Here is a 13,429-nt window from a genome sequence, read left to right as displayed (position 1 = left end):
AAAAGTGTGTGTAACTCTACATTTAAGTTGTGTTTCGGAATTTATAAGTTGTCATTAGAATTCTAGAGACCCTCTGCTTGTAATCTGACAGTTGAACAAACAGTGGTTTTTCTTTTTCTTTTTACTTATGCCTGTGTGACCAGCATGTAGACAACAAACTGAAAAGACTTGCAAGATCAAATACTGATATTATATTCGATATACATGTATGCTATTATGACAGTATTTAAAGCTTCCCGTAGCCATATAAGATAATTTAAACACTTTAAATTGACACTCTGAATTTCCCTTATTTGTTTTGACTGTTTTGCATATGCTTTTGTCAAGTAACAGATGTATTTTCCCCAAGTTGTTCTACAAGCAGCAGCACTAGTAGACCTATGTTTCCTATGTATGTATCCTTTATGGTGAGGAAAGTATAGGGAAAATAACATGAGCTCTTTCATCCCTAGTGGGCAAAGTGTAACTTGTAGTTTAGCTAAGCATATGCTTACTGTCCAGCCAAATGGCATATGCAAACTGACTTTCCAGCTGTCAAACAGTATGTAATTCCAAGTTCTGCTTGTCTGTCTTCAATCCCATCAGTATTTTGGATATATCTATCCAGCACCCAGTTTTCACAAAACTTGAAACAACTTAATTATCTTTGAAAATTCTGCTCTTCTTTTAAATTCAGTTATTGATTTGTGGGTTCCAAAATTATTGGAAGGAATCAGTTTTATACCATAAGCTTCATTTTTTAGTAAACTGGGAAACAAAAAGAATGAAGGACACTTAGCTGTTAATAGAATACTAATCCCACTGTCTGGACACATCACGTTGCCCATATTTTCCAGAACGCGTTGATGCCTTGGAAGAAGATACTCTCTCTCAAAAGGCTGAATTATAAGCTGTAACTTCTAATATAGACCATCCCCTGATTCTGTTTAGATTGAGACTTTTTTTTTCATTTATCTTGGCTGCACAGGCATCTGCATGTTTTAATTCATGAATTGGACTTCCCCATATGATTTTTAACCCTTATCGATTGCATTTGTCCACAATTTTCCTGTTTTTCTTGGAGAACTCAGTTTGCCCTGTTTGAAGCAGTGGTAGGCAGGATTTGCAGAAAGGAAATCTCATTATTGATTAGAGCATTGCACATACTACACACTCAGCCATTCCTTGCTAGCTATTGTTTTTAAACCAGTCAAGATATGAGTGAGGCAGTGGTGGCTGCTGACTAAAATTCTTGCTTAAATTTGGTTGTTTAGCTCTTCTTAACAGTTTTGAGAATTCACTTTCCCGTCTGGCTTGAATGTACTTGAAAGGATGAGACAATGTTTTGAAAAGAGGTTGGGTTCAGAGCTGAGCAGTTGGAGTCTTCACAATACTGCTTAGGCATGCTTATCATGCAGTAAAATCCTTACACAAAAATTTATGCCAGCACAAGCATTATTCTGGGAAACCAGTGTTGTAGTAGACACATGCTCAAGATCAAGCAGAAGTTAAACTCTGCTGGGTAAAACTTTAATTGAAAATGTTAGTTCTTTAAAGACTTAATATATCTAGGTCTAGTAAAATTTTCAGCAAAAACATTCTTGTTTTCAAGTTGGCTTCATAGTTTATAATGTACCTTATTAAGGTGCAGGGAGAAGTTTTAACTGTAATTTGCATCTATGTGGAGTTTAAACTTGACAAACCTGAAAAGCAAGCCTACTTGAATTAAGTATGATTCACACAATTTCCATTTTAAAAAATGGACAATATAACTGCTTTGCATTTGTGCTCTGCAGAACCCTTTTCTTCTGAAAACTTCCCAATATAAACTACTTTGGCACAAGAGGAACATATATGACTGCATAAAAGAACTCTAATACTATAGTACCAGAAGAAGGGATGTTTGCCTGCTGACATCTCAAACACTAAATCTAAACTTTTCATATGGTTATTATAACTACACTGTGATGTAGAGTAGAAGTGTATTTTGGAGTGTCCATTTAATTGTCTTGTTCAGAGATCGTTGACCCATTTACTGTAACAGTTTTTAAAAACATTGCATATTTGATGATAGACTTTGTAGGGCTTATTTCTCTGGCAGTTTGCATTTTTAAAAAGTAAAGTTTTACAATTAAAAATAGCAGTGACAGAAATAAACTTCTAACTTAGATTATTTAAACATAAATTTGTTGTTATATGTATCCCCTTTTTCCTTTCACAAAATCTAGTAAATTAGTTGCATTTATTAAATGGGAATTTGAATTTCTATGTCTTTCTTATGAGGGCACCCTCTGAATTATTTATTTCAGCTGCAGGGATGCAGCTGAAATAAAAAGTAATGACTTTACCTATGAATCAATTTAACAAAAAAAAAATCCAAAGCTGTTAAATCTTTTAGATTTTTTTCATTAAAATGCAATTTTCTAAGTATTATCTAATTTTACTGTCTAGTTATGTGACCTTCAAGTTTTAAGAATACTCTGCTTATACAAAATGCTCCTCAGCAGGAAGCTGTTAGCACAACTACAGTGAAAGAGGTTGATGACAAAAAATGGCCTCCAAATTATTTAGCTGTCCTAGAACGTGAAAAAGAGCCTTCGCATTCTCCAGGTTTTTTGGGATATGTGTTTATTGCTGCTGTTTTTATATCCATGGAATGATGTATTCATGGGATGATGTGTTCATAAGCTTAATTATGAAACAATATACTTGAGATTGATTAATTCTAGGATACTGACAGGTCATTTTGCAACTGCACACAGTTAATGTTAGTGTAACCACTAATTCCTGGGTGATGCAATAATCCTTCCCTCCCCTCCCCCCAAAATCTAGGAAAGCCTGCAATTTTGTAAAACAGGTTGTTGCCAAATACAGCTTTGTTAAAAAGTATATGTTTTCGTAGGGTTTGTTCCATCATTTTTTGTCTGTTTAAGAAACAAATTTTATTTGAGAATTTGGAAAATATTCTGTGAATGAAAACCCACTTATAATGAGTTGATACCTATTCTCTGCTAATTAAATACTGATGTCATTTATGAATTGCTGTTTTACAAATGTGGAATCAGTGGGTGAAACACTGTTGCACGGAAGTAAGCTTCTATAACTCTAGTAATTTTCTTTTAATGAGTAACAGGAGTTGCTTCTATTTTGCATTTTGAAGGATTACTGCACTGTGGAAGTTGGAGGAGGAAAGTGAAAGGCAAGGTTACAGACTCTGTAGTAATAGTGTGTTTCAAAAAGAAAGGTTCTAAAATATAAAAAGTTGATTCAACTAATTGAGTTGCTGGAGGAAAGGAGTTGATACGAAATAGTCCCCATTTCCTAAAGGTGTTGTTTAGAAGTGTAAAAATATTGCTGTAAAGATTTCTATATATGTCTCTTGAAACTTTTACTTTGGTGGTCTAAGCTGTTAAGAACCCTCTGCACTGTATATTCTATTTCTGTCAGAGCTTATAGTTCCTGAAATAAGATCGGCAGAGGGAATGTACAAATTCTGTTTTTTATTAAGTAATTTAAAATACAGTAAAAACGTGACTAAACTGTATCTGTGGAGCACCACAGAATCACTGAATAGTTGGGGTTGGAAGGGACCTCTGGAGATTATCTGGTCCAAACCCCCAGTTCAAGAAGGATCAGCTAGAGCAGGTTGCCCAGGACCATGTTCAGTTGGGTTGTGAATATCTCAAAGGATAGAGACTCCACAACCTCTCTGGGCAAAGTGTTCCAGTGTTCAACCACCCTCACAGTGAAGGAGGTGTTTTTTTTAATGTTTACATGGAATTTCCTGTGTGTCAATTTATGTTCTCTTGTCCTGTCACTTGCCATCAGTGAGAAGGGTCTGGCCCCATCCTCTTGACACCCTCCCATCAGATGTCTATAAACACTGATAAGATCCCCTCCCACCCCCCAAGCCTTCTCTCCATCAGGCTAAACAGTCCCAGCTCTCTCAGCCTCTCCTCATGTGAGAGATGCTCCAGTCCCTTAATCGTCTTTGGGGCCCTTTGCTGGACTTGCTTCAGCAGGTCGATGTCTCTCTTGTACTGGGGAGTCCAGAGTTGGACCCAGCACTCCGGATGTGGCCTCACCAGGGCTGAGTAGAGGGGAAGGATCACCTCCCTCGACATGCTGGCAACACTCTTCCTGATGCACCCCAGGATACCATTGGCCTTCTTGGCCACAAGGGCACATTGCTGGCTCATGTTCAGCTTGTTGTCCACCAGGACCCCTAGGTCCTTCTCTGCAAAGCTGCTTCCCAGCTGATCTGCCCCCAACCTGTACTGGTGCCTGGGGTTATTCCTCCCCAGAGGCAGGACTTTGCACTTCCCTTTGTTGAGCTTCATGAGGTTCCTATGCCTATTTCTTCAGCCTGTCACAGTCCCTCTGAATAGCAGCACAACAATTTGGTGTATCAGCCATTCCTCCCAGTTTTATATCATCTGTGAACTTGCTGAGGGTGCATTTTGTCCTGTCATCCAGGTCATTAATGAAGATGTTAAACAGTGTTGTCCCCAGTGTTGACCCTTGGGGGCACCACTACTGACTGGTCTCCAGCTGGACTTTGTGCCTCTGATCACAACCCTCAGAGTCCAGCAGTACAGCAAGTTTTCGGTCCACCTCACTGACCGCTTATCTAGCTCGTACTTCTTCAGCTTGTATATCAGTGTTGTGGGAGACTGTGTCAAAGCCATTACTAACGTCAAGGTAGACAACATCCGCTGCTCTCCCCTCATCCACCAAGCCAGCCATCTCGTCATAGAAGGCTGCCAGGTTGGTTAAGTATGATTTCCCCTTCATAAATCCATGCTGACTACTCCCAGTCAACACGTGTCTGAAAATACTATCCAGGATTAGTTGCTCCATCACCTTCCCAGGGATCGAGGTGAGGCTGACTGGCCCGTAGTTCCCTGGGTCCCTTGTGAAGATAGGGGTGACATTTGCTCTCTTCCACTGCTCTGGAACCTCTCCCAATTGCCATGATTCAAAGATAGTTGAGAGTGGCTTTGCAATGATGTTGACCACCTCCCTCAGCACTTAGGTGCATCCCATCAGGGTTCATGGACTTGTGGTGTATGTCCAGTTTAAGTGTTCTCTAACCTGATCCTCTTCCACCAAGGATGTCTTCCTTGCTCCAGAATTTCCCTCTGTGCACAGGAGCTTGGGATTCCTGTAGGCTGATCTTGTCAGTGAAGACTGAGGCAAAGAAGGCATTAGATGAAGAAGGCATGAAAGCCCACTTTTCTAATAGTACACTGCTGCCAAAATGGGAGGTCATGCTCTCCTCTGGGTGTTCCTGTTGTCTGCATTGCGGTGGCACCGATACTCATTGGATTGCTGATTGTGTCAATGAAATTCACTCCCCCTACTCCCCTAAAAGATTTTTATTTATTTATTTATTTATTTATTTTACTGAGTTACTGATTTGAATCAGTTTGTAGAAGGATCTGAAAAGTGCAGGAGCTTGGTGTGAGGGCAGGACAGGATAGCCAGGAGCATGCTGGCGGGCCAGGCCTCTGTTGCTTGGTGGTCACAAATCATTACAGCTCAGCCGTTTGTGAAACCTCAGTCTAACTGTGAGCTGAAGAGACTGGGACACAGATATGTTTGCTTATCCTGACCTAGCAGGATAGGTGGGAGAGACATGTAAGACCATGGTGTCTTAAACTTTCATAGCTAGACTTGTCAGAGAATGGTTTGCTTAAACCTTACAGATGTTAGAATACTTAGCTGTTGTTTTGCATTAAGTTCTGTCTGTCTGCAGTTGGGGTGACAGTAGCCTGATATTTACTCTGATAAGTAGTCTAAAAACTATTCTAACCTAAACTTTGACTACTGATGTTAGTCTGACAGTACAATCTCTTAATTATGCTTAATGTAAAAAACAAAGAAGTCACTTGCCCTAGAACATAAAGATTAATTTTCTTCCCTAATTTTTAACAACTGATTCAAGTCACTATAAAACTAAAATTTTATAGTGTGCCCTTTTCTAACTTTATAGGTAATATTCTGCTGTGCTTTATTTGCTAAACTCTCTTCTGTGAGAGTTTACAGGCTTGCTAGAATCTGAGGGAAAACAAGCTTAGCTTCCTCTTATATATAACCTCTTTTGGCTTCTGGTAAAGGTGAGTTTGCTGAGGTTATTAAATTAACAGCTTTCTGCAACCAAAAGCACTGTTTTCCCTTCTCTTCTCTGCTTCGCAGTGTGTTAGTGTTTTGACAGGTTCATGGGCTGAATTGGTTCCCTAAGAAGCTCTGGAGCTGGTGCAGTGGAAGGCAGTTGAGGGGATAGGACTGGGACTGCCATTCAGTGGCAGCTTTTTAGACATCTTGGATTAGTATGTTCTCCTTGTTTTTACATTGATAGGAAGTAGTTGCTGTAGTAATGAAAATCCCTTGTTTGTGTGGACATAGGGTAAGGAAAAGTGCACAGAAGAGTGATTACCTACTACCTTATTTGAACAGTGGTTAGAAATTTCTAACTGACCTATTACTATCACTGTTGAGAACTTGTAACACTCTTTAAGAGATGTTGGAAAGAAATGGGTATTTACTTGTATAGTTAGTGAGGTTCAGCTGTTTTTTTGAGAACCTTCTTCCTCTGCAAGTTCTGTACTGTTCTTTACCACTTCCTTGCAAAGTCATTCACGATTTCTGCTTCTATTATGTATTTTTGGCATTGCAGTGAACACTGGCGATTCTAAGAAATCCCTGAACCTTAAGATTTTGTGATTTTTTTGTAAGTTGACTTCTGTATAGAACATTAATGTTTATCTTCCAGTTAGGTATTTATTCCGGAAGGTATATTTAAAGAGAGGAAACTGTTCTTTGAACATTGCAGAGATTTGAACATTGAAAGCAAGGTTGAGCAAAACCTCTGATACTAGAATAYAGAGGAGGTTCCTATATTGGTAGGAAAGTGGCCTAACATGTCTTTTCTCTTGTCTAATTTGTGACTTTTGTCAAGTAATCAGGCAACAGAGGCAACAATTAAYGGGTTTATTAACTTTGGTTCCTCATGTATCTAAGAATTTCCTGGTTCAGAGTAAGTCTTACTGGCAATTTTAGGCAGATAAACTGTGAAAAGCACTGCTTTATAACTCACTATCTGTGTTCTTACCATATTTAGAAATTTAATTCCTTAAAGACAGGGAGGCTGTTTGTTTTCTGATTGGCACTTCAGTTACAGTTTAGTAGTAGGGACATAGAATCACTTTCTTAAAACTAAATAATCAAATTCATGTTCATATCCATTCATAGGTGATGTCTAAGGTTAGAAATATGGTGCTTTGAGATCCAAGAGGAAATCTGCAGGGCTAGATGTAAAAGAAAAATTCTAATAACTGTATGTTGAGCAAAGTAGTTGTCATCGAAAGCTGTAAATGTGGAACCTTACATTTTATAACCATGCTTCAGACTGTTTTTATGTATTAGCAGTTTACCATTATTTTAGTGGCTAATTTTGTGAACTATGTGCATTAATTTTTACCTTTTCCTAACATTCTCTTTTTTCTTTTGTTTTGAATGGATGGATGAAAAACTAGTGGATGGAAGATAAAACTAATGAGCCTTACATTGCACATTCCCTATGCAGTTACAATAGCTGAGCCAAATTATATTGTGTTTTAGGGACTGAGATTCTGTTGGCATGCTGATTTTCAAGCTGATATCTCTTTCAGTTGCTAAGGTAAGTGTGTGAAAAATCTGCAGTTTCCACTGAACACTTGAGCCAACATTATTAGGGATTCAGTCAAAATTTAAAGGGATCTTAATAAATGGAGCAATTCTTTGATAGTGTTTCTCAAATTCCACATGGTTCTACCTTTTTAATAGTGTGCTTTAAGTCAAAAATTTCTAAATTCTTTAGTATACTTGAGATCTTTGGGCTATTGTAGCTTCTTGCAGCATACCTACAGCAAAAATTAAAAGCAGGGAAATATACCTCCAGATATACATTCAGGCACTTTCTTGTTCTTAAATAAGCTGTCATTACTTCATTTTGGACTGATCCTTTGATTCTCGGAATCATGTAAAAGTATAGTGATTTACTGTGTTTTTTCCAAATGTAGGTTGACTATTATAAACAAGCAAATCTGTTTACTCATGCAAGTTGTTTAAAAGTGAGCCTATCTACTGATATAGTGCAAATTGTATTTAAATTGCAGTTGTGCTTCCGTGATTTTGTTTTTATGGGGATTGGAAAAGGGAGAGGACAATAATGAAAGCAATGTGGGAGGATGAAAGAGGGTCACAAAAGGGAGAGGGAGTTTCTAATTGAACCAGTGACTTCTAGTGAGAGGGCGTGACTAAATGAACCAGAACTTTTTCTATTGTATTTTTGTCAGTATTATTTGATATAGTGCCAAAAGTGTATATAGTGCTGTACAGTAGAAGACTTGTTTCAAACAAATAACATGTTCCCTGTTCTGGAGGACTTCCATTCTGTAAGTATAGGCTGGAGCAGTACAGGATCATGCAATACAAAGATGTGATAGTGCATGGTCAGTGGCATTCACCCTGGAGCAGGTGGGTTTTAAGTACTTTCYTTTTTTTCTTGAAGTGAGGGAATGTTTTGTGTATCGATCAAAACCTCTGATTTTATGACTTCAGCAGCTGCTGTGCCCTCTACTTCCAAAGAGCCACAGTACAGGCATTTGCCCTGTACAGGCAGAAAAGAACTTTGGGGGTAGGAGAAGTGCTGCCATTGTGCCTGTCCCTCGCTGAGGTTTTAATTAATTTTATCTCCTTTTGTAAGGTGCATAGGAAGGAGGGCACGTTGGGTCAGTAGGATTTCAAAGCAGGTTGGCTGAGGGTATGTGTGCATTGTGTGTAGATGTGGAAATTATAGTTTATTTTAAAAATAGGTTAACTTTTGAGTATGCCTTCAGCATTGCTTGCATTATCTAATTAAACGCTAAGCTTTTGAGAACAAAGTCTTTATAACAACATTTATTACGACTACTAACCCGTAGACACTCTGGATCAGGGCCTAAGTGCTGCTAGCAGGCAAAAGCGAGAGTGAGTTGATGATTACATGTGATTCTGTTAGTGCATGTGTTCACACTGAATGATGAACCAGCCTGGGGCTGGATGGGTGATTCTGGAAAGTGTTATTTTGCCGACTTCATCAACTCTAAAGGATTGTGCTTATGAACACAGTTGCACCTGCAGGGAGCAAGAAGGGAGATAGTTGTTGTTTGTTCAGCAGTTTCCATGCCTCAGATGTATGATGGTTATGGAAAGAGTAAGAGCCTCTGAAATGCATTATTTCTTTGTGGTTTTAGTTATATAGGTATACATATATGCATACATAAATCTAAGTAGATTTTATAACAAAGAAGAACACTTAAGATACATGTATTACTGTGAAGTAGTGGATCTACATCTTCAGTGTCTTCTGCATCTCCCATAGAGCTGAATATTTGCTATATCAGTATTTTTATTGAGGAAATAGCAGAGGCAACTTCTGTGGTTTTGCTAAGTGAAAGGAAATAGCAGAAGACCCTAAAATGTTTAGGAGATGTGTAGTCTAAGAATTTAAAAACTTCTTTTCTCAGACATTACCCAGATAAAGCCACAGTGGTTAGGAAGATTCACAGTATAGGTTGGGTCATATTAGGCTGCATGGCTTTAAGTTCTGACAAACAGCAAAGATCAGTGGACGGCAGAGGAGGAAAAATATATATGGGAGAGTGGGGAGTTAGTCTGAGAAAATGAATCTATCCAAAACTTTATGGAGAATTAAGACTGTTTCACATTATAGCGGTGGCTGAGAGAAGACTTTTTCCATCATCTAGCCTTTCTTCTGACAATATAGTTTTGTTTATTTTGGTTCTTTCTTGTTAGTTTGTGTTTCTAGTATGTGGTTCTTTTTAGCACTGGATGTTCCTACTAGTACAGCTTTCTGTGTTTCCCTTAATTATCTGACCTGTGGATTTTGAACCCATGCTTGCCTTGGAGAAGATAAAATTTTCCTTCTGAAAGTCTTTCTGTTTTAGCCTTTGGTATTGTCTGTTTATTCAGTACCCTCATCCATGGAAAAGGTAAGTATGAAATGTTTTATCTGTGCATGGGGGCATGAATAATATTAACTAGTTGTGTTTATTTGCATCTTCACTGACTTCAGGTATGCAATGGTACCTGTCTTTTGCGTTGTTCTCTTAAATGTTCTTCAGGGTTTTTTTTAATTGTGTGTGTTAAACCTGCAGAACATCGCTTTGAGTTGTGCATTTTTACCATTGGCAAATCAACAATGCCCTATTTTCAGCTTCCTTAAAAATAAAGGAAATCAGTGTAGGATAAAGTGAATAAATCAAATGCTTCAGTTATCCCCAACAGTGAACAAATGTTAAAAGTGACATAAATCAGCAGCTACATTTATTGTGTATTTCATAGACCAATCATAGCAGAAACTACTGGATGATATTTTGTGGTCTTTTTTTATATGCCAGGTCATGCAGGATCATAAATGGTCATTTTTTTAATACATAGGAATTCTCTTTGTGTGTGTGAAGCCACCAGATGGGATAATGCTTCCTAGTGATGGATGATCTTTTCTTTTAGGAGTTGTTTTCTAAAACATTTTTGAGAGAGTATGGTTGTGTAAGCGAAGTGCACAGAAACTCTGCCAGTATTTGCATCTTTTCCTCACAGAAATCTATGCACAGGGAAATATATTTGCATTAAGAGAAAATCTCTGTGTTGTAAAACCTGTATCTGCTGCTTTTGTTTTACTGTGAACGTAACTTTTGTTATTCTAAATGTAGATATCTGCAAAAACAACACAGTGCTGAGCCTTGCCATTACCTAAATTGTAGTATACTGTTTAACCTGTATGATACGTTTTTAAAAAATGGAGGGTTAAGAGAGAACTCTGGGGATCTGTTCAGTTTGTCCTATGTGTGCACACTATTGTATATATTGGCTTTGATAATTTTAAACGTGTTTAAAAACTRTGAGTATGAATTTTCCTCAGTGTCGCTTCAATACCTCAGTAATTTGTCTGTAATAGGTAAATTGAAGCTGGAAATGGACAGAGGATAAAGAGGATTTAAAAAAAAAAGACAAAGAAAATAGAATCCCAATGTGGTATTTGAAATCTTTCCCTCTGCTTTTCTTCAAGTCGTATTTCAGTTAACTGCTGAAATGAGTAATTTTATATTAATCCTCTATACAAGCTTTAAATGTAAAATTGACTAGAAAACCTAGCATTTCACTTTCCCTGTTCTTTGATAACCTCAGTAAGCTGAGTAAATTTATAAATAGCTTTGTAAAGCGAATGTTACTGGTGAGCTCGTAGTACACAGCTATCAATAGGTTTATGGTAACTGGCCACATAGTAACTTGAAATGAATTCTTCAAAAAGTATTTTTGTTTATTTTGGTGGAAGTAGTAGGCCATGTTATGACTAGGGTCTTTTCATGCTAAAGGCTCAACACACATTTGAAAGACTCTCTGCCTTTCCAAATATCTAACAGTTGTTGATTTAAAGTTGAGTAAAAATGATCAAAAAATGCACATAAATAATTTGTCATATTTTAATATATTTCTTTAAAAGGCATTTGTCTCATTGTCCGATCCCAAACTTTTCACCTCTTTTCACATGCTTTCATAAATTTCGTGACTCTTCAGAGGGATCTAGGCGGGCATTGAACCTGACAATTGACAGTGTTTTTAGAACTGGAATTAAGCAAAGCACAGAATTTTTCTTGTGTGCTATAGTTCTAATCAAAATTTACCTGCAGTAGCTGAAACGGCAGTATTTCTTCATCCACAACCTGCATTTTGATGGCTTTGTGTGCCACCTATTTGGTAGAAATTAGAAATGCGAAACTTTATGTATTTTTAACCTCTTGTCAAACTTCCTTGTCACGTTATGTTGTTGGAGAGCGGCAGGTGGAATTTCTGAAGTTCTGTCTCATTGAATTGCATAGTGTGTTCTAAAACTTCTCGAGAGATGTTATAAAAATCGGAAGTTCTTTCCATTAGATTTCTGTTTCTGTATTATTTCCCTCAGACCTCTGAGGAAGTAAAACTTTTAGTCACTCTGTTCGGTATTTAATTTAGTATTCTTAATTATCCCATCTATCCCATAATAAGCCTATGCTTCCCGTAGGCTTTTTCTTCTAAGTACACTGCACATGTCTCAAAACCCATTAATTTGACAGCTTTGTTTAATGGGAGTGGGACTTGCCACTTAATCAGCTGTTGGGTCCTACATGGCAATCACCAACCTAGGACGGACGGTATCTTATTGCTGGAGGTTTGTGCTTCAGGAGAAGCAGCTGGAACTGTTGCATTAAACAGCTGTGGATAACTTCCTCCAGGAAGGTTTCCTGCTGAGCACTTCTCTAGGGACCGTTTCCACAATCCATACTGAGGTATTGCAACCATCTCCTGTAGCTTATGAAAAAGTTCCTCTAAAACATTCTGCAACAAAGACTCTGATATTTACTGTGTTATTACTGGTCTATTTTCTTTGAGATTTGAATAAGTAAGCAATTGATTTTGCTATTCAGTAACTTCTGTGATATGGAAAAGCGTTAGCCCCTTGCTAGGTCAGTCAAAAGCACTGACAGTTTTGGAGCTCCTGTTCAAAATGATTTGACAGTGTGATATTTGTGGGCAAGACTTTATCAATGGAACAGGCTGTCTGTGCCTTTTGAAAATCTGGTGCTTGCTTCCCATGTAGAAAGCATATGGTTTTCCTGTAGTTTTCCCATTGAGAGCTCTTCACACTTGTGTAAGGCTAAAAGGAAAAAAGAGGAGATTATTAAGATCTCAACACATGGTTTCTGCTGTGTTTTTGTATTCTTCATGGTAAGACTAATGGTTTACTTTATTTTCAACATTGTTGAAATTTTTAGATCACCATGCAAAAGCTTAAGAAAAAAAAAAAGGGTAACTGTAGTATGTTTTTGTTAGTCTTTCTATATTCTAGCATTAAAAGTGAATGTTTTGCTTTGCCACAGACTTTTTTAGTTGCATCATCTCCCATACTGTTCTTCTGAGGCCCACTCTTCTTAGCTAGCAAGTCCAAGTTTGCCACTCAAATATGTCTTCCCATTCCCAGTTCTCTGTCTTCCTGATGTTCCCCCACATGTTGGCATCACCCACATATTCTCATTCCTCTCAGCTGTTATTCCTTCTGTATTCAAATTCAACAGCTCCATTTTGCTTTTTGCTTCTCTGGAGAGCATTATTTACAGCAAGAGGTGTGCTATTCCTATTATAGGCCAAAAGTTGTGTCAGGCTATAGGCCAAGTGAAGATAGAATTATTAAGGCAAATTGCTAAAGTTCACCTTTATTAGAATGTTTTGGAAATATTTTTAAGGCTTCTGAGCTGGGTAAAAAAAGGTGAATGGACTTTCTCAGGGATTGCAAAAGAGATGTTCTTGGCTCAAGGCCAATACTAGAAAAATTTGAAGTTCATTCTCAAGGCATGAGGATGCTAGA

At 37.8% G+C, this 13,429-nt stretch overlaps 1 protein-coding gene across 4 annotated transcripts in view; it reads left to right on the top strand.

The window, feature by feature from the left end:
* The window catches only part of RBPJ (recombination signal binding protein for immunoglobulin kappa J region), a 63,010-nt gene that overhangs the window by 15,692 nt on the left and 33,889 nt on the right, over nt 1-13,429 (top strand). The window contains exon 2 of one of the 4 annotated variants that reach the window (XM_026071082.1): nt 7,653-7,660. The exons of 2 other annotated variants lie outside the window; for them this stretch is intronic. In XM_026071082.1, the coding sequence (XP_025926867.1) occupies nt 7,653-7,660 (8 nt within the window). Of the gene's footprint in view, nt 1-7,602; nt 7,661-13,429 lie in introns of those variants that run through there. One more of the 4 variants, XM_026071083.1, reaches the window with a different exon arrangement.

This window comes from Apteryx rowi, unplaced genomic scaffold (genome assembly GCF_003343035.1).
Source record: "Apteryx rowi isolate R43461 unplaced genomic scaffold, aptRow1 scaffold_321, whole genome shotgun sequence".
Lineage (NCBI taxonomy): Eukaryota > Metazoa > Chordata > Aves > Apterygiformes > Apterygidae > Apteryx > Apteryx rowi.
The sequence above is the reverse complement of the archived record's forward strand: the minus strand, read 5'-3'. Positions and strand labels throughout refer to the sequence as shown.